Source organism: Microcebus murinus, chromosome 2, assembly GCF_040939455.1.
Source record: "Microcebus murinus isolate Inina chromosome 2, M.murinus_Inina_mat1.0, whole genome shotgun sequence".
In the NCBI taxonomy this organism is placed as follows: Eukaryota; Metazoa; Chordata; class Mammalia; order Primates; family Cheirogaleidae; genus Microcebus; species Microcebus murinus.
Genome location: NC_134105.1, coordinates 107,146,046 through 107,170,532, shown reverse-complemented (window position 1 = coordinate 107,170,532; position 24,487 = coordinate 107,146,046). Strand labels below are relative to the sequence as shown.

Genomic DNA, 24,487 nt, shown 5'->3' with positions numbered 1-24,487 from the left:
TAAGTTCCTTTATAGCTTCAAAATTCCATCCAAGGCCATCTTTAGCCCTCCTTTGAATGCAGAAAGTTTATTTGTGCCCCATGCTATCTCTAATAACTATTATGATAGGAAACCAGTTTTTGTTTTCTGTTTCATTTTTCATTCTTTGTTGAATGCTGCATCTCCATAGCCATTGCATGTCTGCACCCATAGTGCTATGTGCTTTCCTACTCACAGCCTCAGCCCATGGAAGGCAGGAGAAAGCTGAAGAAACTTTTTTTTTTTTTTTTTGAGACAGAGTCTCACTTTGTTGCCCAGGCTAGAGTGAGTGCCGTGGCATCAGCCTAGCTCACAGCAACCTTAAACTCTCTGGGCTCAAGCAATCCTACTGCCTCAGCCTCCCGAGTAGCTGGGACTACAGACATGCACCACCATGCCCGGCTAATTTTTTCTATATATATTAGTTGGCCAATTAATTTCTTTCTATTTATAGTAGAAACGGGGTCTCGCTCTTGCTCAGGCTGGTTTCGAACTCCTGACCTCGAGCAATCTGCTCGCCTTGGCCTCCCAGCGTGCTAGGATTATAGGTGTGAGCCACCGCGCCCGGCCTGAAGAAATCTTTAGTAAAGACAGAGGCAATAATCAGTAGATGGGAGAAATTTTTGTGGGAAGAGAAAACAAAAATCTATGAGGACGCTTGAGGCTCGAAAAAGGAAGTTGAGATAGATTGTGATCAAAGTCTAGAGAAGTCCTGTAAGATTAAAATAGAAGGTTGAAAATGATAAATGAAATAAATGAAAAATCTGCACCTGATTATTAAGGAAAATGAGAGGTTTACGGGGCAGATGTGCTCTTCCACAAATTTGTCATGTGTGAGTTGGAGAATGGCAGATGTGATGTGGTAGAATGGTATGTTTATTTCCTTGGCTTCACTAAACACTTGTTTTCTCTCCTATACTGTCAACATAGAAGGGAGATTTTATATGCATGCTTCTCCGAATAGCCAGTTTCATGGAACTAACATACCATTGAAGGTTAGTTTAATTTCTTCCTAGAGCAGAAATCCCTCTACAGTATCCCTGCCAAAAAGTCAACCTGTTTCTGCCCTTTGAAAGGTAATACAGAGAACCTACTCATAAGCTACTCACAAGGCAGCTCATTCTACTCTTAGGTCTAATAATTAAATCATTCTTCTTTCTGATAAAATCGAGGTGATTGCCTTTTTACTTCAGCCCAGAACTGCTCGAGTTCTGCCAGAAATGACATCTAATAATTTCTCATGCCCTCTTCTGCCTGAGAGTGCCTTAAATAATTGTACATGACCATTTTGTTACACGGTATTCTTAAAATCAGGACTAGAGTGTGGCTTTTCAGAATAAAATATAACCTGACCATGGAGTTGGGGGAGCAAAGCAGACTGTACAGCTGCATTATGGTGGTCTTGGGCAGGAACCAGCCTGCCATCCACCCACCCATTCATTTATCCGTTCAATAAATATCTGCTGAATTGCTAATAGGTACGAGGAACTCTCTTAGGTTCTGGTGATAGAACAAGGAGTTAAAAACAAATCCAAGTTGTGTAGAGCTTATACTCTCATGCAGGAGGTAGATTTTTTTCTTAACAGCAAACAAATGAATGTAATAAACTGAGATAAGTACTCTGATGGAAAGGAAGATGGTTCTTTGAGGGTGTGTGTCAGAAAGCCTTAACCTAAGCCAGGATTTAGAACTGGTATTGGTCAGAAGAGGTTTCCCCAGGGAAATGACGCTGGAGCTAAGCTCTGAAAAATGCATAGGTGTTAAAGATGTCTTCAGTCAGAGGGAACACTTTGAGAAAAGGCCCTGTGGCAGCAGGTGTTGACTTGCATGAGGGCTTGAGAGAAGGCCAGTGTGGCCAGAGTACAAAGAACAGCTGGAGGGCAGCATGAGATCCCTTTGGCAGATACACAAGGCAAGGCCTTGTAGAACATGATTAGAAGTCCGTCTTTGTTCTAAGAGAAATCAGAAGTGATTAAATGTTTTAAGCAGGAGCGTAACACCAAATTTGCAATTTGGAGTGATCCTTCTGGATTCTGGATTTGGAGGGTCCACTTTGCCTACCAGGAGAATAACTATTGCCACACATCAGGGAGAGATAATGGTAGCTTTGATTAGCTTATGCAAATGGAAATGAAGGGAAATATATTGAATTGAAATGTGGGAGGAAGAAGCATTACGACTTAGTGATAGATTGGAGATGGAAGTTTAATGAATAGGCATTATTAAGGAGGGTAGTTTGATTTCATTCAAATAATTAAGGTTTCCAGAGTAAAATACACACATGTGTGTTGGACACATGTATATATGATGCGGAAAACGTCGACGCCGGGGATATGGCCGATTGCCGGCTGCCCGGAGTTCCGCATCTCCGGGGGCCAGTGCTGTGCGTGGCCGGTTAGAGGCACGCTGCTGGGGCCGGGCCCCGCGGCTCACAGCCACCCCGGGCACCCGCGGCTTTTATACCTACCAAGGGTATAAAAGCAGGGGCAGAAGGGCAGGAAGGGAGAACGTCGGAAGACACGAAGAGAGCTGTAACACTAGGTGTGCTGAGTCTGTTGTGGAAGAATAAAGGCTGTTCTCTGACTCTTCGTGGGCCGCTCGGTTCTTTCCCTGGTAAATGAACAAGAGCTGTAACACTAGCTGTACACACTGCCGCAACATTTACATACATCATACATATATATATATGTATATATACATGGACATATGTTTATATCTGTGTATTATTTTTATTGTAGTATATGACAAATACAGAAAGTATGCAAATCTGAAGAGTAGAGCTTAATACATTGTCAGAACCTAAATATACCATGGTGCACAACCATCTTGGTTCATAAATGGAACCTTATTAGTATCTTTGAAGTCTCTTTTATGCCCCCTCTGAGACTCAATCTTACAGATAGCTATTATCTTGAATGCTAACACCACAGATTCTTTTTACCTGCTTTTGCACATAAAAGGAATTATACAATACAAAGTACTTTGTGTCTGTCATCCTTTTTTGAAGTGGTGTTAGTAAAATTCCATCCATGTTGTACTTTCTAGCAGTAGTTTATTCATTTTTTCTACTATATGATATTCCATTTATTTGATAATTATTTATATACATGTGTATATATATATATATGCACACACACACATATCCAGAGAGAGAGGGATGGAGGGAGAGAGAAATCGAGTGTGCATGTATCATAGTCAGTTTACTCTTTATTGTTGTTTGAGTCATATGAGGCCATTATGGATAATGATCCTGTGAATATTTCTGTACATTATGAGCATTATGTACATGCCTCTGGGTGTGTGTGTGTGTGTGTCTGTTCGTTCCTCTTGGCTATACACCTATGAGTGGAATTACTATATGTTAGGGTAAGTAGATACTGAATTTTAATAGTGCCCTGAATTATTTTCCAAAGTGATATACCAATTTGAAAATTCCACTTCACAGTTTTTTTTAAAAAAATCAGATTCATATTTTTAAAATATTAGCCATTCTTGAAGATATTTTGATATGGCTTCAATATCCATTTCTCTGACAACCTTTGAGTTTGAGCACTGTCCATATGCATATATATTTATTGGTTATTTGCATGCTTTATTTTGTAAAGTGATCATTCAGGTTTTCCCCACTTACCTGATAGTTTTTTATGTCTTTTAAAAAATGTTTATGGGAATTGCTTATATTTTAGTTACTAGTACTTTGCTGTATATATACACATAAAGTATCAAAAAGTCAACCTACCAGGGCAACACCAGGTAGGTGTGATCCCAGTCAATAAATGGAAATGTGTATATTTTTCTGTCGTTCTGTGACTTGCTTTTGCACACTCTTAATTGTCTTTTTGCTGAACAGATGTTGTAGTGTGCTGTAGAAAAGGCTGTTGCCCCTTGCATATTGATGGTGCAGATTCCCATCCAGGGGTGGACATTCTGTTTCTTAGCTCTGGATCTGGGCTTGAGCACGTGATTTGCTTTGTCCAATGTGATGGTAGTAAATATGATGAAAGAAGAGACTTGAAAAGTACTTAAACGTTAGAACGAGCCTTCTCTGGTTGCTGGGATCCTTCTGACTTCCTGTGACCAAACCTGGCTTAGGCTCCTAGAGGATAAGAGACCACAAGCAGTGAGGTTCCTGCCTTCACAGCCTTCCCAGACATCTAAGCTGAGGCCCTAAGCGTGTGTGAAGCCCTCTATCATCCACCTTCACCCGAGTCAGCCAAGATCAGAAGAGCTGCTCAGACAATCCACAGAATGTCCAGCTCCAGCTCTCTGTTCCCCTTTCCTGCATTGAGAAGTTCAAGGGCATGGCACTGGCTTCTGAATAGGGCTTTCAGTCTGCATCACAGCATGGTAGAGAAGGTTAAGGGGGAAGCAGACACGTGTGAAAAGGAGAAAACCTGAGTGGTGTCCTAGCCTTATAACAGCCCACTCTCATGGGAACTAATTCATTCCCATAAGAACTACTCCAGTCTCTGGAGAGTGAGAACTCATTCGCTACCTTGAGAACAACACCAAGCCATTCATGAGGGATCCAACCCATAACCCAACCCTTCCCACCAGGTCCCACCTCCCAACATGCCACACTGGGCATCAAACTTCAACCTGAGTTTTTGTGGGGAAGAACAAACCATATCCGAATCATAGCCCCCTCTAGTGTGGCTTTTTTCAGTTCCATGGTGTCAGAGGGTGTCTAAACCTGACTTTCAAGTTCTGAAATATCCTCAAATGGATTCCTCTTTGTGGATAGCTACCAGTTGGATTTCTGTAAGGGAGACTGGAGCCAGGGAACCTCTATTCTGCCATCGTGCTGATATCACTCTTATTTTCTTCATGAAATATAACAGTATTTCAGTTTCTTAGCCAGCTTTGTTCATCTCTTTTGGGGTAATATGACTTTTTTTTTTTAATCAGTTGATGAGAAATACAAATCGACCGAAAAACCAAAGCCAATAAAAAAGAGAGCTCAAGCTGGAATTGATCCTGTTGCCTCTACAGCCAACAGAAATGATACTATGAAGCAACTCGCTACACCAGAAGTCACTCCTCAGGTTAAGGTAGGATGGGGCAGGTGGAGTGCCCTTAGTCCTTACCAGAAGAACACCTTCTGGTCACTGTCTCTGTCATTTCCCACATCGGGGCCCTGTGTTCTTTATCTCACAGCATCCAAATAAGGAAAACAAGGCAATAATATAAAAAGTATGTCAGGGTAACAAAAAGAAATTGCCTCAGGTTCATCAGATTAAACACATTTTGAGCTTTTAATCTCTGCCAGGCCCTGGACACATTAATACTTTGTTACAGGTTGGATTCCTTAAGAAGAAAACTCTGAATTGGACAGTTAGTGTCAGGAAGTATACCATAGAGTGCTTTCAGGATTAATATCTCTGAGGGAAAGGAAAAAGAAGGAAAAGAAGAAGGAAGAATTTCAAGTCCAGTGCAGTTACAGCCAAGACCTTAGCCTGTCCCACAGAGGCTTAGTGGCTGAGAAGTCCTTATAGGATTATCATGCTTTAGATGGAGGGGGAAGCCCTTCATACACCTGCATTGACCGAGGCGAAGTGGCCTTGCTTAGCTGAGGGAGCAATGTCTGGACTTGTTCTCCATGAGAATGATTGTCTTAGTCCTGGGGGAGCAGAAGGCAACTCTGAGAGTCTCACCACAGAATCTAGAATCCACACACACACGCAATCTGTACTTTTATTATGCATAGGGCCTCATAGGAATTTGGGGGAATCTGTGCAGATCACTCAACTCTTACTTTTATAGTAGAGTAAAATGAATATTCAAGATAATATTGGATGGAGAAACAAGGACATATTATGCCCTAATGGAATGAGTAGAAGAAAACAGGATCAGATTTATCCCTTTGCCTTAGCAATCTTTCAGAGATTCAGCGAACTCTTTACATACAGTAGATGGCAATGGAAAGATTCAGGCTCAGGGAGGCTGCCTCCAAAACCTGTTACACTGTCTTATATGAATATAGGAGTTGAAATCTTCCTTCTGCATTCTCTTTTCTATCTAGATAATACTAGGTCTCAAATCTCTTCTCCACCCCTCCTCATCTCCTACTTTGAGCCCACCTGTCTTCCTTTTGGCTGGCTTCCTAAAGTTTAACCTTGTGGGTAAAATAAGGTTCTCTTAGTAAGACCTTCTTTACTCACAGCTGGTATCTTTCTTCTGTTGTTCAGCCTAAGCAGAAACAGATGGTGGCCCAGCAGCAATCTGTCAGAAAAGGGTCGCAGAAAGGCTGTTTGACAGTCATGGTGCTGAAAGCAACAGAGCCCTTGGAGTTTGAGACTCAAGAAGGCAAGCAAGAGATGTTCCATGCTACGGTGGCCACAGAGAAGGAATTCTTTTTTGTAAAAGTTTTCTGTACACAGCTACAAGATAAATTCACGCCAAAGAGAATAATTACGATATCAAAATATTATCAGCACAGTGGTTTCCTGGAAGTGAATAGTGCCTCCTCTGTGTTTGATGCTGAATCTGACCAAAAGATCAGTGTCCCAGGCTCCATTATCAGGAAAGCAGGTGAAACTCCAAAGATCAACAAGCTTCAAACTCAGCCCATTGGAACCATTGTGAATGGGATATTTGTAGTCCAGAAGGTAAGTTCCTAGAAATAATTTTATATTGGATACTAAGAATAAAATATTTTTTTACCCTGAGCTTAAAGGGGCTTTAGAAATTAGTTATTTTACTGCTTTTCTATATAGATAAAATCTAAAACAAATAAACACCACAGTACCAAATAAAGAGTTAACATGCCAAAACTCACACAAAAACTCAGAAATAGCCTTTTTAGTCTCAAGAAGCTGTCACGATCCTGTCTCACCTTCTATTTATCCTTATAGCCTCTGGAAAGGGATTAATTACTTCATACTCAAACAATTTTCACCCTTTGGGTTATTTTTGGACTTCAGACAAATGACCTTTATTCTAAGTGACTATTATGAATGCAAAATAACTGTAGTTGGGTAATAAACCAGGTTAATTCTCCTGGAAAACCAATAAGCAGGGCAGGATTTCAAAAATTGTGATTAAATGCAAAAAATAGAAGAAAGAATTTGTTTAAAGAAGCTCGTTAGAAGTGAAAAATAATAAAATGTTATGATTCTGAGCTTCAGGGAATTGGCCTCGTGGATGACTTTTTCTGGCTTAGGACAGGACCTGAAGAACCATAGAGAGGTTCTTCTGCTGACCCTGCATTCAGAAAACTTAGGATAACCTTTGCTGTCCTGGGTTAGTTGCAGAAGAACTGATAGAAAGAATCTGTTCTCCTGGAAAATTCAAGAATAAATGACGTTGGATAAGAAAGCCATATTCTTTATCCTAGTTTTTAAAATTTTTTATTTCAGCATAATATGGGGGTACAAATGTTAAGGTTACATACATTGCTCTTGCCTCCCCCCCCCAACCCCTTTGGGTCTTTATCCTAGTTTCAAGCCTTCAGTATGGCCAGCCAACCACTAATATATATTCATTTAGCCCATAAAACTAAAGCTAAAATACAATTAATATCAATGTCCTAAGTAACTGAGAACCACCCTGCTCCCCTTTGATCTGAACTTGATTGTGAATTATTTTTTGTCCTTAATTCCTTACTTTTATTTAGACTCTTTACTAGGTCTTGCATCATTGCCTCGTGTCTCTCCTATTGCTTTAAATAACTCTCCCGCAACTGCAGGGTCATCTTCTCCCCTGACTATCCTGGCCTCTGGCCCTGGAGAAGCCCTCTCTTCTCCATCTACCAGTTGCTTCTATGGGCCATTCTTGTCTCCCAGAGGAAGGGAGCTTGGGACTGGAAAGACGGGACACAAAAAGCAACATGTTCTAAGTAAGACATATCTGCCTCCCCAATCTGAATTTGCTAACATTAGCTATATATTAGATATATACCTGCTAGTTTCAAAGCTGGATTTTTTTTTTACGCAGTTGACCTTTGAACAATTTCAGGATTAGGGCCGCCTGCCCCCCACACCCCCCACCCCCAGTCAAAAATCTCTGTATAGTTTTTGATGCCCCCAAAACTTATCTACTAATAGCCCACTGCTGACTGGAAGTCTTTCTAATAATGCAAAAAAGTCAGTTAGCACATATTTTGTATGTTACATATATTATATACTGTATTCTTACAATAAAGTAAGCTAGGTAAAAGAAAATGTTATTAAGAACATTGTAAGAAAAAGAAAATATATTTACTAATCATGAAGTGGCAGTGGATCATCATAAAGGTCTTAATACTCATTGTCTTATTGAGCAGGCTGAGAAGGAGAAGGAAGAGGAGAGGTGGGTCTTTCTTGCTGTCTTAGGGGTGGCAGAGGTGGAAAAAATTTCTGTATAAGAGGACTTATATGGTTCAAACCCATGTTGTTCAGGAGTCAACTGTATTTCTTTCTGGAGGCTTCATCTGGCATATCCGATATCTGATTGATGTGACATTTCTTAACCAAATTCTCAGAGATAGAATTGCTGTTGCTTTTCTTTTGCAGAAAACAGAACAGAAAGATTGTGTATTATTTGATGTAAATGACAACACAGGGAGCATGGAAATATTGGTGCTTAGAAAACAGAACAAAGAAGAATGTGAGGAAGGGGATAAGATTCGACTTACATTCTTTGAGCTGTCAAAAAGCGAAGAAAAACTACAGCTGAAATCTGGAGATCATAGCCTCATAAAGGTGGGAACTGCATAGAACAGTCAACTCTCCAAGGGGATGGTATTTTGTATTTTTTATCAGAAAGCTTGTCTGGTGCTATTGAACAGGATATGGAATGGAAGACCGTGTTATTTAGTACACCTAATGTCACAGAACCGAGGGACTTCCCTTGAGGAAATACACATCTTTGATACACAGTTAAGAGGACATGAGCTTTACGAGGTAGAGACACACGTTGTGGTGCCCACAGAGCCTGACAAAGAGTTCCTCAGTAATACTGCAAGGCTAATGTGGGCAGCTTGCCCAAAGTTGGACAAATTATTCTGACTAATGTATATAAAAGCAGACACAGACCATGAACCCATTGAGGATGCATTTCTCAGAGTCAATCCCAGCATTCCTGCACCTACCATAATCCAGGGCGATTGAGTCAGTGTAAACTTCTAGTCCTGTCTCTCTGTCACACCCTCACACCCATCCTTGGGCTGCACTTGGTGCTCTCCCCTGTGTCTCAGCATCGCTTGCAGGGCCTGCTGTCTCTCTTTGTGGGAGTGGAGGCAAAGACCTGAGAAATACATGCGTGTGCCCTTGTTAAGTAGGAGTGCATATCTCAGGCCAGATATTAACTTCTAGACAGTGATCCAAGAGGGAACAATGTGTCAGGAGGGTGGGAAGGAGATAATTTTAAGAAAAACACAAAGATAACAGTACACTTCTGAAGGACATAGTCACTGCAAGAAGAGGATGGTTAACTGATCGACTGCATCTCAGACTATATATTTTTTTCTCTTCCCAGGTTATTAAGACCAAAAAAGAAAAAAAATGAAAAGGACCAATTCAGGTCAACTGGTCTAAGCAACATTTAATTGAAGAAGATGTGATACAGCCTCTTCAATCAAATTGTGAGCTACCTGAGAACAGCAGCTCACAGGCTCTTCCCCCACCAAATTAGGATGCAGATAGGATAATGGCAGGATAAGCAACTACAAAATATCAATATGTTATCACAATAAAAGTTAATTTCTGATTCATTACAGCCCCTCAGTCTGTTTAGTTTACTAATTCCTGGTCTCAAGCTGAAATACTAACAATTTATTGGGTGTTTATAGCATATATAAAAGTAAGATGTATGTGAGAGGAGGGGAAGATGGAGGATTAGAAGCACCTCGTGCATGCACTGCATGAGAGAGGAGAGGATCGAAAGTTGCAGGTGGATACCCACCTACAGATGGTATTTCTTGGAAAGAACATTGGAAAGCCCTGAAGAAGTGACAAAGAACATTCAGAGTGAAGGAGAAGGTGACAGGGTGGATCATTCATCAAAGTTGAAGGGCTGTGGGGAGGGGGGGATCCACATGTGGAGAAGGTCAGGAGAATAGAGCCCTGGGGCACAACACTCACCCCTCAGGCACTACGGCCCGAGTTGTGAGGGTGCATCCTTCACCACCGCAGACCTCTGGACTGATCAGGGAGCTGCTTAGAGTCTGTGCAGAGACACACTGGAGAGCAGGCACAGCAGGGATCTGGTGGCTGCTCATCCTGGGTTTCTGCAGCTGGTGCCATCCTGAGCTCTCAGGTGCATGGGGTTTGTTTTTGCAGCAGTTGTCTGTCTTTGCATAACCCTGCTGAGCCAGGGAGGGAGCAAGCAGAGCAGATGCTCCCCATGTCATGCCCTGTGCCTGGGACCCAAGTGCTCTTACCTCCCAGTATGGTATCTGAGCATTGGAGGTGCCTCCCCAACTTGAACTTCCAGCAGTGATCTGGAGAACAATCCACCACTCCACACAAAGATTATCCAGCACTGGTATGAACTGTGGAAATCACAGGGGAAGGGGATAAAACAAAATAGCTGCACTATAGGCTTTCAGCGCACCTGCCTTGCCCCTGCTGGGTCAGCATTCCACAGTAGGACATAAATGCGTCCCGTAGGGACATCTCCTTCTTCTAACTAAGCAGGAGAATTCACGGCAAAGGAGAACAGGTACCCTGTAATCCTAGTAGCCCTGAGCTAACAGAATAGGATTCAGATGAGAAATAAAAGCAGCAAAAGAACCCTGGCAACATGAAAAAACAAAACAATTCAGTACCCCCAAGGGATCACAATGGAGCTACAGTAGTGGATTCTAACCAAAAGGAAATTGTTGAAATAACAGAAGTGGAATTCAGAATATGGATGGCAAATAAGATGAATGGAATTTAAGAGAAACTTGAAAACAAACAAAAATAAGCCAAAAATACTTTTAGTAAATCAATGAACAAAATGAAAAAGTCTCTAAAGAGGTACACAACATAAGGAAGGATATAAAACAACTTAAAGAAATGAAAGAGTCATTAACAGAATATCAAAGCACAGCAGGAAGCTTCCACAACAGACTAAACCAAGGAGAAGAAAGAATCTCAGAGCTTGAACAAGGCTCTTGAGCTAACCCAGTCATTCAAAGAGGCAGAAAAGAGAATAAAAAAGAAAGAAATCACTTAGATAGGGACTACAGAAAGCAAGCTAATATACAAACTATAGGTATCTCTGAGGGAGAAGAAGAAAGAGCAAAAAGCATGGAAAATCTATTCAAGAGAACTATTGAGGAAAATTTCCCTGGTATCACCAGAGATTCAGACATCCACATTCAAGATGGTCATCAAACACTGGGAAGATTCATAGCAAACAAGACATCTCCAAGGTACATAGTAATCAACCTGACCAAAGTTAAAATGAAGGAGAAAATTCTACAAGCAGCAAGATGAAAGCAACAACTAACCATCAAAGGAAAACTCATTAGGCGAACTGCAGGCTTCTCAGTGGAGATCTTATAAACCAAAAGGGATTAGGCTCCCATTTTCAGTCTTCTTAAACAGAACAACCACTAACCTAGAAATTTGTATTCTGAAAAACTAAGTTTCATAATTGACATAAAAATAAAGACTTTTCCTTACAATCAAACACTGAGGGAATTAATGATGACCAGACCAGCCCAATCAAAGACTAAATACCATTCACAATAGCTACAAAGAAAATGAAATATTTAGGGATACACTTAACTAAGAAGGTGAAAGATCTCTACAAGGAGAACTATGAAATACTGATGAAAGAAATTGCAGATCACATAAACAAATGGAAAAATATGTTATGCTCATAGATTGGTAGAATCGACATTGTTAAAAATGTCCACACTGCCCACTGTCCACACTGTGATTTATAAATTCAATGCAATCCCCATCAAAATACCAAAATCATATTTCACAGATCTAGAAAAAACATAATTCTATGCTTTGTTTGGAACCAAAAAATGGCCAAATAGCCAAAGCAATCATGAGCAAAAAGAACAAATCTGGAGGCATCACATTACCAGACTTCAAACTAGACTACAAAGGTATAGTGACCAAAGCATGGTATTGGTACAAAAATGAGACACAGACCAATGGAGCAGAACAGAGAACCCAGATATAAAGCCACCTACTTACAACCAACTGATCTTTGACAAGGCAGACAACAACATATGCTAGGGAATTTAAGCCCTATTCAAGAACTGGTGCTGGAAAAATTGGACATGCACATGCAGAAGAATGAAACAGGAAAACTATCTCTCACCATTTGCAAAAATTAATTCAAGATGGATAAAAGATTGAAATGTAAGACATGAAACTATAAATATTCTAGTAGAAAATGTAGGGAAAACTTTTCTAGATATTGGCGTAGGCAAAGAATTTATTACTGAGACCCCAAGGGCAATTACAGCAACAACAAAAATAAATAAGTGGGGCTTGATTAAATTAAAAAGCTCCTGCACAGCAAAGGAAATGATGAACAGAGCAAATAGGCAACCTACAGAATGTGAGAAAATGTTTGCAAACTATACATCTGAGAATGGGCTAATATCCAGAATCTACAAAGAACTCAAATCAGCAAGGAGAAAACAAACAACCCCATTAAAAATTAGGCAAAAGACACAAACAGAAGTTTTTGAAAAGAAGATAGACAAATGGCCAACAAACATATTAAAAAATGCTCAACATTACTAATCATCAGGAAAATGCAAATTAAAACCACAGTGAGATATCTACTTACCCCATCAGAATGGCCGTTATTAAAAAGTCAAAAAATAATAGATGCTGGTATGGATGCAGAGAGAAAGAAACGCTTATACACTATTAGTTGGAGTGCAAATTAGTACAACCTCTATGGAAAACAGTATAGAGTTTCTTCAAAGAAATAAATACAGACTTAGTATTCAATTTAGCAATCCCACTATTGCATATGTACCCCATAGGAAAAGAAATCATTTTATCAAAAAGACACCTGTAGTCAAATGTTTATTGTAGCACAATTCACAATTGCAAAGATGTGGAATCAACCCAAGTGCCAATTAATTCATGAGTGGATTAACAAAATGTGTTATATATACAGTACACTATGGAGTACTTCTCAGCCATAAAAAGAAATGAATCAATGTCTTATGCAGCAATTTGGATAGACTGGAGATCATTATCCTAAGTGAAGTATCTCAGGAATGGGAAAACAAACACTACATGTAGTCTGTAATGATTTGGAACTAGTCAATGGGCACAGAGAGAAGTAAAAGTCATCAGAAGTCAAGAACAAGGCAAGGGGGAGGAAGTGAGAGGTAAAAACTTACCTAACAGGTACAATGAATACTATTCAGCTGATGGACACACTAATAGCCCAGACTTAAGCATTATAAAAGCCATTCACATAACAAAAACATTTGTACCCCCTCAATATTTTGAAAAAAAAAAGTATATGGCAAAACAATAACACAAAATATGAGAGGAAGGAATTAGCAGTATACTATTGAAAGGTCCTTATACAACATGTGAAGCAGCACAATGTTATTTGAAAGTAGATTCTGTAAATTTAAAGGTGTATGTTGTGAACTTTGAGGCAATGACTAAAAATATTTTTAAGAGAGACATAAATGATAAGACATTTTGTGATATTGGGGAAAGGATAGGCATAAAGACCAATGGAAGACCATAGAGTCCAAAAATTGGCCCACACATTTACATTCTATTGATTTTTCTACAGAAGTACAAACACAATTCATGGAAAAAGGATAATTTTTCAAAAAAATCACAGTGGAAAAATTGGGTATCCCTGCTAAAAAAAAATTAATCTGAGCTATGCCTTATTCTCTATATAAAAGTTAGCTCAAAATCAATCATTGGCTTAAATGTAAAACGCTAAAACTATAAAATTTCTAGAAGAAAAAACAGGAGAAAAATATCTGTGGCCTTGGTTTGGGAAAAGATTTCTTAGTATGATATCAAAAGCACAATCTTATACCAGATAAATTTTTAATAATTTGAACTTCATCAAAATGAATAACTTCTACTTTTCAAAAGTTATCTTTAAGAACATTGAAAAGCAAGACATAGGTTGGGGCTTAATATTTGCTAGTCATGTAGTTACTAAAGACCTTTTATTCAGAATTTAAAAAGAACTGTCAAAATCCAATAATATGAGAACAACCAACTAAACTTTTTAAATGGAAAAAAAAATGATATGTGGATGACAAGCACATAAAAGATACTCAGTGTAATTCATCTTTAGGGAAATATAAATTAAAACTTCAACGAGATATCACTATACACTTATTAGAATGCTAAAATTAAAATTGATTGACCACACCAAGTGCTAACAAAGACATAGAAAAACTGAAACTATTATACAGTGCTGGTGGGAATGTCAAATGGTGAAACCCTTTGCAAAAGAGTTTGGCAGTTCTTAAAATGTTTATTAATATGCACCTACCATGCTAAGTTCTGAGGATGATGCAGAGCAACTGAAACTCTCATTGCTGGTGGGAATGGAAAATCTTACACTTTAGAAAACAGTTGGGCAAATCTTATAAGTTTAAATATACACTTACCATACGACCTGGTAATCTTGCTCTAAATGTTTTTATCCACTTGAAATGATAATGTTGTTCACACAAAAATCTGTATGTGAATACTTATGAAAGTTTCATTTGTAATCATGTAGTGTAATTATATGTATTTAAATAACCCAATTGTCCCTCACCTGAAGAGTTGATAAACAAACTTTGGTAGAGCCACACAATTGAACTCTACTCAACAATAAAAATGAATAAACTATTAATACATACACTACATGGATGAATCTCTCTTTTTTTCTTTCTTTTTCTTTTCTTTTCTCTCTTTTTTTTTCTTTGAGGCAGAGTCTTGCTCTGTTGCCAGGGCTAGAGTGCCGTGGCGTCAGCCTAGCTCACAGCAACCTCAAACTCCTGGGCTCGAGCGATCCTTCTGCCTCAGACTCCCGAGTAGCTAGGACTACAGGCATGTACCACCATGCCTGGCTAATTTTTTCTATATATTTTAGCTGTCCAAGTAATTTCTTTCTATTTTTAGTAGACAGGATCTCGCTTTTGCTCAGGTTGGTTTCGTATTCCTGACCTTGAGTGATCCTCCAGCCTCAGCCTTCCAGAGTGCTAGGATCACAGGTGTGAGCCACCACGCCCACCTGGATGAATTTCTTTTTCCCCTCAGAATAATATTTTATTTATTTGTTTATTTATTTTATTTTGTTTTTTATTTTGGAATACTACAGGGCTACAAATGTTTTGGTTACATGGATTGTTTTTGTACTGCTTGAGTCAAAGTTATAAGTGTGCACATCACCCAGATAGTGTACACTGTACCCATTAGGTATGATTTCACCCATTTCCTCTTCCTCCCTCCCACCTGCTTGGATTCCGTTCAGTTTTGTTTTGATCTGTGCACATGAGTGCTGATCAGTTAGTTCCAATTTAATAGAGAGTGGTGTTTATTTTTCCATTTTTGCGAGACTTCACTCAGAATAATGCTCTCCAGTTCCATCCAGATTGTTACAAAAGGTATTAATTCATTTTTTATGGCTGAATAGTACTTTATGGTATACATATTCCACATTTTATTAATTCGCTCATGAACTGACGGACACTACATGGATTAATTTTAAATGTAGTAGATACTAAGTGAAAAAAATCAGACTCAAGATTCTACATACATTTTAATTTCATTTTATGACATTCTGGTAAAGGCAAAAGTGTAAGTAAAGACTAGATCAGTGGTTGCCAGGAGCCTGGAATTGGAGGAAGACTTGACAACAAAATAGCATGAAGGAGGAAATTTTTACTATGATGAAACTATTCTGTATCTTGATTTTGGTAGTGGGTGCATGATTGTATGCTTTTGTAAAAACTCACAAAACTTTCCATTAATAAGAGTAAATCTTTAAAGTACCTAGGAATATATTTAACCAAAGAGGTAAAAGACCTCTACAGGGAGAACTATGAAACACTGAGGAAGGAAATAGCAGAGGATGTAAACAGATGGAAATCCATACCATGCTCGTGGATCGGCAGACTCAATATCGTCAAAATGTCTATACTACCCAAACTGATCTACAGATTCAATGCAATACCTATTAAAATCCCATCAGCATTCTTCACAGATATAGAAAAAATAATTTTACGCTTCGTATGGAACCAAAGAAGACCCCGAATATCAAGAGCAATTCTAGGCAACAAAAACAAAATGGGAGGCATTAATATGCCAGATATCAAACTATACTACAAAGCTGTAGTAATTAAAACAATATGGTATTGGCACAAAAACAGGAATATTGACCAGTGGAACAGATGTGAGAATCCTGATATAAAACCATCCTCATATAGCCATCTCATCTTTGACAAAGCAGACAAAAACATACGCTGGGGAAAAGAATCCCTCTTCAATAAATGGTGCTGGGAAAACTGGATAGCCACCTGTAGAAGGCTAAAACAGGACCCACACCTTTCACCTCTCACAAAAACCAACTCACGGTGGATAACAGACTTAAACCTAAGATATGAAACTATTAGAACTCTAGAGGAAAAAGTTGGAAACACTCTCCTAGACATCGGCCTGGGCAAAGAGTTTATGAAGAAGTCCCCAAAGGCAATCACAGCAGCAACAAAAATAAATAAATGGGACATGATCAAACTACAAAGCTTCTGCACAGCCAAAGAAATAGTCATGAAAGTAAACAGACAACCTACAGAATGGGAGAAAATTTTTGCATCCTATGCATCCGATAAGGGACTGATAACTAGAATATACTTAGAACTCACGAAAATTAGGAAGAAAAAATCAAATAACCCCATTAAAAAGTGGGCAAAGGACTTGAACAGAAATTTTTCTAAAGAAGACAGAAGAATGGCCAACAAACATATGAAGAAATGCTCAACATCTCTAATCATCAGGGAAATGCAAATCAAAACCACAATGAGATATCACTTAACCCCAGTGAGAATGGCCTTTATCAAAAAATCTCCAAACAATAAATGCTGGCGTGGTTGCGGAGAGAGAGGAACACTCCTACACTGCTGGTGGGACTGCAAACTAGTTCAACCTCTGTGGAAAGCAATATGGAGATACCTTAAAGCGATACAAGTGAATCTACCATTTGATCCAGCAATCCCATTGCTGGGCATCTACCCAAATGATCCAGTGACACTCTACAAAAAAGACACCTGCACTCGAATGTTTATAGCAGCACAATTCATAATTGCAAGGCTGTGGAAACAGCCCAAGTGCCCATCAATCAAAGAATGGATTAATAAAATGTGGTATATGTACACCATGGAGTACTATTCAGCTCTAAGAAACAATGGTGATATAGCACACCTTATATTTTCCTGGTTAGAGCTGGAACCCATACTACTAAGTGAAGTATCCCAAGAATGGAAAAACAAGCACCAGATATATTCTCCAGCAAACTGGTATTAACTGAGTAGCACCTACGTGGACACATAGGTGCTACAGTAATAGGGTATTGGGCAGGTGGGAGGGGGGAGGGGGGCGGGTATATACATACATAGTGAGTGAGATGTGCACCATCTGGGGGATGGTCATGATGGAGACTCAGACTTTTGGGGGGAGGGGGGGAAATGGGCATTTATTGAAACCTTAAAATCTGTACCCCCATAATATGCCAAAATAAAAAAAAAAAAAAAAAAAAAAGAGTAAATCTTATTATATGCATATTATACCATAATAAACATGAAAAATATGCATCCAGTTGGAAGACAGAATTATGAATATTTTTAATATGCTATTGATTGTTTATGTCTCTGTAGTAAGCACCTATTGCTTTTATAATAAACAAGAAAGATGAAAGAAACTCTTTAAATAGCTCCCCCTTAAAAAAGATCAGGGATTTTAGAACGATGTATATTTCTTACCCATTAGGTTAATAATATCCAGAGTTTGTGAGTGTGACAATGATATAATTAAGAAAAATGTCCTCATAAGTATTCATTGGAATTTTTTTTTTTTTTTTTTTTTTGAGACAGAGTCTCGCTTTGTTGCCCAGGCTAGAGTGAGTGCCGTGGCGTCAGCCTAGCTCATAGCAACCTCAAACTCCTGGGCTCAAGGGATCCTCCTGCCTCAGCCTCCCAAGTAGCTGGGACTACAGGCATGTGCCACCATGCCCAGCTAATTTTTTCTATATATGTATTAGTTGGCCAATTAATTTCTTTCTATTTATAGTAGAGACGGGGTCTCGCTCTTGCTCAGGCTGGTTTCGAACTCCTGACCTCGAGCAATCCGCCCACCTCGGCCTCCCAGAGAGCTAGGATTACAGGCGTGAGCCACCGCGCCCGGCCTTCATTGGAATTTTGATTTGACAATGTTACCAACAATTTTGTTCATATTCTTTGACCCAGACATTCCATTAACAGGTATTTAACTTTAATTCCTCTCTTCCTTACATAGGCATCAATAGCCTTGGACCTTTGCAATAGTAGACCTTCCCCATTCTGTCCCTCACAGCTTCCACACTGTCCCCAATACCCCTCCCCTGCCACACCCACCCAAACCTAAATCAAGCTCTGTAGTTACTATCTCCGTGTCATTAGGAAAGCGACTGTGGCTTTCTGTTCCTTGTTTTTCACATATTATAAGGAGAGTAAGAAGGAAAACTATCAGCCTTCTAGAGCTAATATGAAGAATAAGTGACATAAAATAATTGCAAAATACTAGGTACCAAATATGTGATCAATGAATTTAACTACATTTCGGTTTTAGATATCTACTTTTTGCTATTCTACTCTAAAAATATATATATATCTTCAGTGTTTGCATAATGCAGGTCTGCCTGGGGCAACTTTCTGATGGATCCATATATGTGGAATGTAAGAATCAGGAAATATGGTTGGAGAGCCAATGGGGAGCTGTTGGCTCTTGTGGAAATGGTTTAAACCAGGTATTTCACATCAGATAGGCCCAGAAATTGTAACATAGTCTAGTGTGCTTTTTGCAAATCACCAGAAGGTACCTGATTTAGCAAACAAATTACCCAATATGCTCTTCCCAGGAATCTAATTCTGAAAAGATATCCACTACTAGATATCTTATCTTTAGGCTACAGCAGCCCCTCCCCAGGACACAGGGCTTGGCAATTGAAGCACAGCCTGGATTTTACCCCTTCCTGCCCCCTAAGCCTGGTTTCTGTGGGCAGGACACAGCTGGTTCATTCCTGACCAGGGCCCAATCCTGTAAGATCATACCTAAAGTATAAGTCCAAACATTGTCTGAGGCCCTTGTGCTCCACCTTCATCTGCAAGCCACGAACTCTTTGCTTTTAAGCAGCTCACAAATGGATTAAAGAGACTCCTGTTGAAGTGGCCCTTTAGAAAATGAGATGATGTTTATTTTTTTTTCAAATTATAAAAGTTATAAATGCAAAATATGGCTTTTAGAAAACAAGAAAACATATAAAAGCACCCCTAACATTCATCATTCATACCCTAGAATTAATAGCTTATATATATATATATGTATATATATAATGGTATATATATTGTGTTGTATTTCCACCAGGTTATCTGTACATATTGGGGTTTTTTTTTTTTTTTTTGCACTTGGATCTTATCTCCATAAACATCATTATCAATGGCATCCAGGTTTGTAGAAGGACGACTCTAGTGAAGTTTCCATATATGAATCAGAATTGAGTGTTTGATTATTGCTTTTCCTGGCCTTGATGACCTTGAAGAAGAAAGAGATAAAGATAAACCAGTCGAAAGGCAGGTGGTCATAACATTTCTCCCTTTGCTCACACTGTCTCCTTCATATGGGCCACATCTCTTCCTCTATTCTCTTCTAAAGGACACTGTTCTCACTCTCACCTATTTCCTTTGATGAATTCCTGTCCTTTGAGTCATGTCTCCCCTCTTGGTTGAGACCATGAAATGAGATACTCACTACTACCCGGCATGAGCACAAGTAGAAGAGCAGATGTCAGGGAATAACAGGAGACAGGAAAGAGCTGGTGTACCCAATGCCAAGAGTTGAGGGGAAGATTCTTTCTTACTGGGCAGAAAGGTAGGAGGAGGATAAAAAAGATATTCCTGGTGCGATTGCTGTCAAGGAAGGTTTGGAAAGTTTGACCAATGGTCCCCTGAACTAAAGCAATCTGAGAGCATGTGCATATCTGGGAGCCCGAATATGTCAGCTTTTGTTTTGAATTGCTTGCACTCCAGTATTAGCCTTTGTTAGTGTTCCAAGAATCCCACATAAATGTGCCTGTCAGTGCAACAAAGTGCATGGACTTTGTCGTGTAGATCCAACCACCTCTATCTGTTGTAGACCAGTACATGTATCTCACTAAAGGCAGGTACCTCTGTGTTCTGATTTACTCGGGTACATCCTTGGTAGTTAAGTTCTGTTATGAGCTGTGTTGACGACCATCTATGGTAGAGAATATTTCTCCCATTTTAGAGATGATGAACCTAAAGTTCCTAGTGTTTAAGCTTTTAGTCAACTAGAAAATCACAGAGCCAGGATTTGAAACAAATGTGCCTTAATCAAATCCAAATTCTTATTACATTATCTCCCTGTTTTGATAAAATCAACCTGTTCTTTATTATTTAGCCTAGGTATCATATCCTTTGAGAATCTATCTGAATTTTCTTTCTTTGCTATGATTAAAACTATCCTTCTTTCAAAAAGAAAAAAAACAAAACAGAAAGAATGTGTTTACACATCAAAGTGCAAGGCACAGATCTTTTTAGTTCTTTTTCCACCTGCTGGACTCTCTGTAATAATAGCAGTCTAGTCTCTAAACAAAATAATTTGACACTTTGGAAGAATGGTGTTCCCATGCTCTTACCTTGATGTAACTGTGAATTACGGATCTCAGCTGCCAGTTGTCCTCACTTGTGTGTGCCAGCTCAAAGCAGATGAGTTTAAGTTTATCACCTTCCTCACAGTTGACTGTGGTCAGTCGTCCATACACCACTACTTCCATCCTCCCTGTATTATCTTGTATTTCGTAATAAGTGCATTTATCCCTCACATTTTTCTGCAAAAGAAAACACCCATCTTCTGAAAACTAAATTTTCATGTCTATGAGAAATACAGGACATTGATAGAAATGGTTTTAATTGATAAGAACTTTTGTGTCTGACAAGGTAACTAGAGCTGTAGGGTCTAGAATCACAGGTACCAAATAGCTTAAGATACTGGGTTGGTCAGTGAATTCTCCCTTTTGAATCCTCTCTTGAGCCTTCATTGCTTAAGGTCTTCATCTACTGGAATTTTTAAGAAAAACTTTCTTAATTTTTCCTGCTTCCACCTCAGCATAGCTGAGGTCTTTTTAGGGAGGTTGGATACAGAGGAATCTGATTACCTTAGTAAGTTTCTTTGGTACCTACCCAAGGACAGAGAAGAGAGGCCATCCATGGCTCACTGTCAATCTGGGGAACACTTGCAAATCCTCATAAACTAGATTGTTATCTCAATATGTAATTCTTTCTTCCCATCTTCTCCACTGAGTCACTCTTCACCAGTCTGCCCAAATCTTGAATCGAGATAATCTAGTCTCATCAGTCTGATTTCTATTGCACTTACTTTATTCATTATTTCTAGAACCATATATGTATGTACAGTCATTTAAACAGAGTGTACAGAAAACAGCATGGGTAAAAGCAACACATTTTAGAAGACATACATACTGGAGTAGGAAACAATACTTCAAAAAAGAAGTTAGGTCAGCTAAGCACAATATTTATATGATGTGTTGAGACTAAAAGACACACTGTAAGTCTAAGAATTCACCAAACTTCTTTGAATTTTAATGTGGCTATTTATAAATTGAGGGATTAAACTATGTGATTTCTCTAGTCTTCTCTTATTATTTAAAGCAGAAGTCAATTGCTCAACAATCTTCTGATGGATGAATGAATGAATGGGAAGAGGTGAGGGCACTTTGGAGTCTGGATGATAGGAATCCCAGCTAACTGTTGGACAAAGCTGCATTTTAGAGCAGACTTGTCTATTTGATTTCTTACTCCGGTTGTCACAGCCAGGATGCAGGCATAGTAGGGTGACTTTTTTATTCACATTTAAATTAAGTTGTCATTGATACATATGGGGAAGAACTCAAGGAAACAAAATTCTAAGGATATGTGTGTTGATATAAACTCTGCACTGTTTATATCATTGAGCCTGGGGTGGCTGTGAATGGATCATCATAGTTGAGAAAATGCCAAGGTTTCCTGGCGAATCTCTTTCTAAACAACTTGCATGGTGATCCCTTGAGAAAAGGAATGTTAAGAGACTACGTATCCCATATTCTGAAGAGGAAAGACTCCACCCAACTACCTCTGGGCAGGGGTGTGCCTTGATTTCCTGTGTTCAGTAAGTTGACCAAACTCCAGTTGACAAACTAAGGCTTATTAATATTTGGGGTTGCAAAAGGAATTTTATAAAACAATGGCGTGAGCTTACCTTGTGTACCATAAACACCCCATTCACAAATTTTTCTTTAGTTTGTGAACAGAGATGATTGATCTTAGGAGTTGCATTAGCATTTTTAATCAGACTGCTTGAGATCTCCATCTTTCGGTCAGCACCCACTTCAGACACGGATGAGAAAGGGTATACTTCCAGGAACCCATTGCGCCCCACATAATCCGATATGGTAATGATCTTCCTTGGAGTGAACTTCTCTTTTAGGTTGATGTTGAAAACTTTTACCCGGAAGAATTCACTTTCCGTAGCCACTGTGGCATGAAACATCTTTTTCTCCTCTTTGAATGCATATACAAATGGTTCTGTTGCTTTAAGCACCATCACTTCTAAGGGTCCACTCTGGTGGCCTTCTTCTGTGGAAGCTTCTTTAGGTATAGGTTTCCGTCTTGATTTCTAATTAGAATGTGCATACAGACACAATTTTATGACAGGGAATAGAGGGTCACTGTCTAGTGAGAGCCACCCCAGGCTCAATGTTGATCCCCAAGGAATAGATTAAGTGGGTGGAGTTGGGAAAAAAAACTAGACAATGATAGCTGAAATGGCATAATGGAAGAAATGGAAAAGATTTAAGGAACAATGTTATTATCCTCATCATTTTATGAATGGGGAAGGAAGGATGTTTTTTCTTTAAGGACGACTACCTAAATAAGAATAAAGGTATGTCTCCTAGCAAGAGGTATGTGGAGGCAGAAGGTAAAGGTAATACTGTCATAAAGGAACTCCCAAAATAGATGAGAATGAAAAAAGAATCTCAATATTACTCATTCCCACTCACTTTAGTGACCAAATAAGTCAAAAACAGAGGGGAAAAAAAATCACTCTTCATAGTACTCAGAGTGAGGAATGATCTTAACTGCAAACCAAAGATTTCATAGGATTTTAGGCGGAACTAATTTTAGCAGAGAGAGGCATTTTTTAGACTCAAATCACAAAGCCCTTCCCAACAAATCAATGCTGTGTTGCAAAAATCTTAGTAATACGGCGGCCACTGGAAGAACCCTCTGAACGTCCCTCGTTGGAAGGTCTCCAGGATGGGGGCAGTCCAGTTACAATAATGGCAGGCTTTGAGGAGAGTCATGGAAATGGAAAAAGTTGGCATGAGGGGACTTTTCTCCGACCTCCTGTCTCCATAGTGGCCTGTGCTATTTCCTAGTTGCAGGGGAACACTTTGAATTGGAGGGCAGGCTGCTGATCTGGGAAGAGGAATGGAGCAGGGGTGGACCACTGGAGACCTAGGGACCAGAATATGGAGGCAAATCAGCTGCCCCCTGCAGACCGGCAGTGCTCAGTGTGACCCGACCTAAAAAATTACACATGCATGACCTGTGAGTGACGGGGCTTCACTCTGATTGACTTCTCATCACCGTGGCCAGTTCTCCCCAACACCAGGAAGCACATTGGCAGTGTAAGTTAATCAGTATCAAAGAACCTCTCAACAGCCACGACATCAACACCCTGACACAAAGTGTACAGGACTTAAAGAAGAAATTCTGAAACTACTCTGGGGGTAATGAAAGAAGACCTGAGAGACGTGTTCTTTTTATGGGCATTGCAAGTATAGAGAATACTGGGAAAAATATAAACCCAAATGATATAGGATTATTCTTTGTACTATCTGGAATAGCCATGCAATTTTTCTTATACAATAAAATAAATCTATTTTCGTTGATTGAATGGCAGTTCAAGTCCACAGCCATACCTCCTTGAACATACCCAATCTCCCCTGAATGGAAGTTCAAGATATATTAAGTGATGAAACAAACAATCAAAAAAAAAAAAAAAAAAAAACCTGGGTCACAGAAAAAAATGTGTAATGTGATCCAATCTGGGAGAAAGTGATACTCTTTGTATATACATAGCAAAAGGTAAAATAAAATAAAAACGACTACATGCCAAAATGTGGCATTCGATAGAGGAGAAATTTCAGATAGTTAAATTTTAATTATTTTTATCTATGTACATGCTTTTGCTAAATTTTCTAAGATGATATTATT

General features: G+C 39.1%; 2 protein-coding genes and 1 long non-coding RNA gene across 10 annotated transcripts in view; 1 reads left to right on the top strand and 2 right to left on the bottom strand.

Annotated features, from left to right (window-relative positions):
• The window catches only part of AIM2 (absent in melanoma 2), a 41,558-nt gene extending 31,849 nt beyond the window's left edge, over positions 1-9,709 (top strand). For all 7 annotated transcript variants that reach the window (XM_076000271.1, XM_076000268.1, XM_076000269.1 and 4 more), the window contains 4 exons: positions 4,927-5,069; positions 6,207-6,626; positions 8,511-8,699; positions 9,475-9,709. In XM_076000271.1, the coding sequence (XP_075856386.1) occupies positions 4,927-5,069; positions 6,207-6,626; positions 8,511-8,699; positions 9,475-9,504 (782 nt within the window). In that variant the 3' untranslated portion in view covers positions 9,505-9,709. The remainder of the gene's footprint in view (positions 1-4,926; positions 5,070-6,206; positions 6,627-8,510; positions 8,700-9,474) is intronic.
• Positions 8,535-9,479, bottom strand: LOC142869587 (uncharacterized). The gene is made up of 2 exons (XR_012918176.1): positions 9,089-9,479; positions 8,535-8,774 (listed from the first exon to the last, which is right to left on the bottom strand). It is a non-coding gene; the product is annotated as an uncharacterized LOC142869587 (long non-coding RNA).
• Positions 9,710-17,706: 7,997 nt separating the features above from the next.
• The window catches only part of LOC105864474 (pyrin and HIN domain-containing protein 1), a 38,992-nt gene continuing 32,211 nt past the window's right edge, over positions 17,707-24,487 (bottom strand). Inside the window, exons 14-16 of one of the 2 annotated variants that reach the window (XM_076000265.1) lie at positions 22,467-22,883; positions 20,848-21,039; positions 17,707-19,724 (exon numbers count right to left, since the gene is read on the bottom strand). In XM_076000265.1, the coding sequence (XP_075856380.1) occupies positions 19,626-19,724; positions 20,848-21,039; positions 22,467-22,883 (708 nt within the window). In that variant the 3' untranslated portion in view covers positions 17,707-19,625. The remainder of the gene's footprint in view (positions 19,725-20,847; positions 21,040-22,466; positions 22,884-24,487) is intronic. The other variant, XM_076000267.1, reaches the window with a different exon arrangement.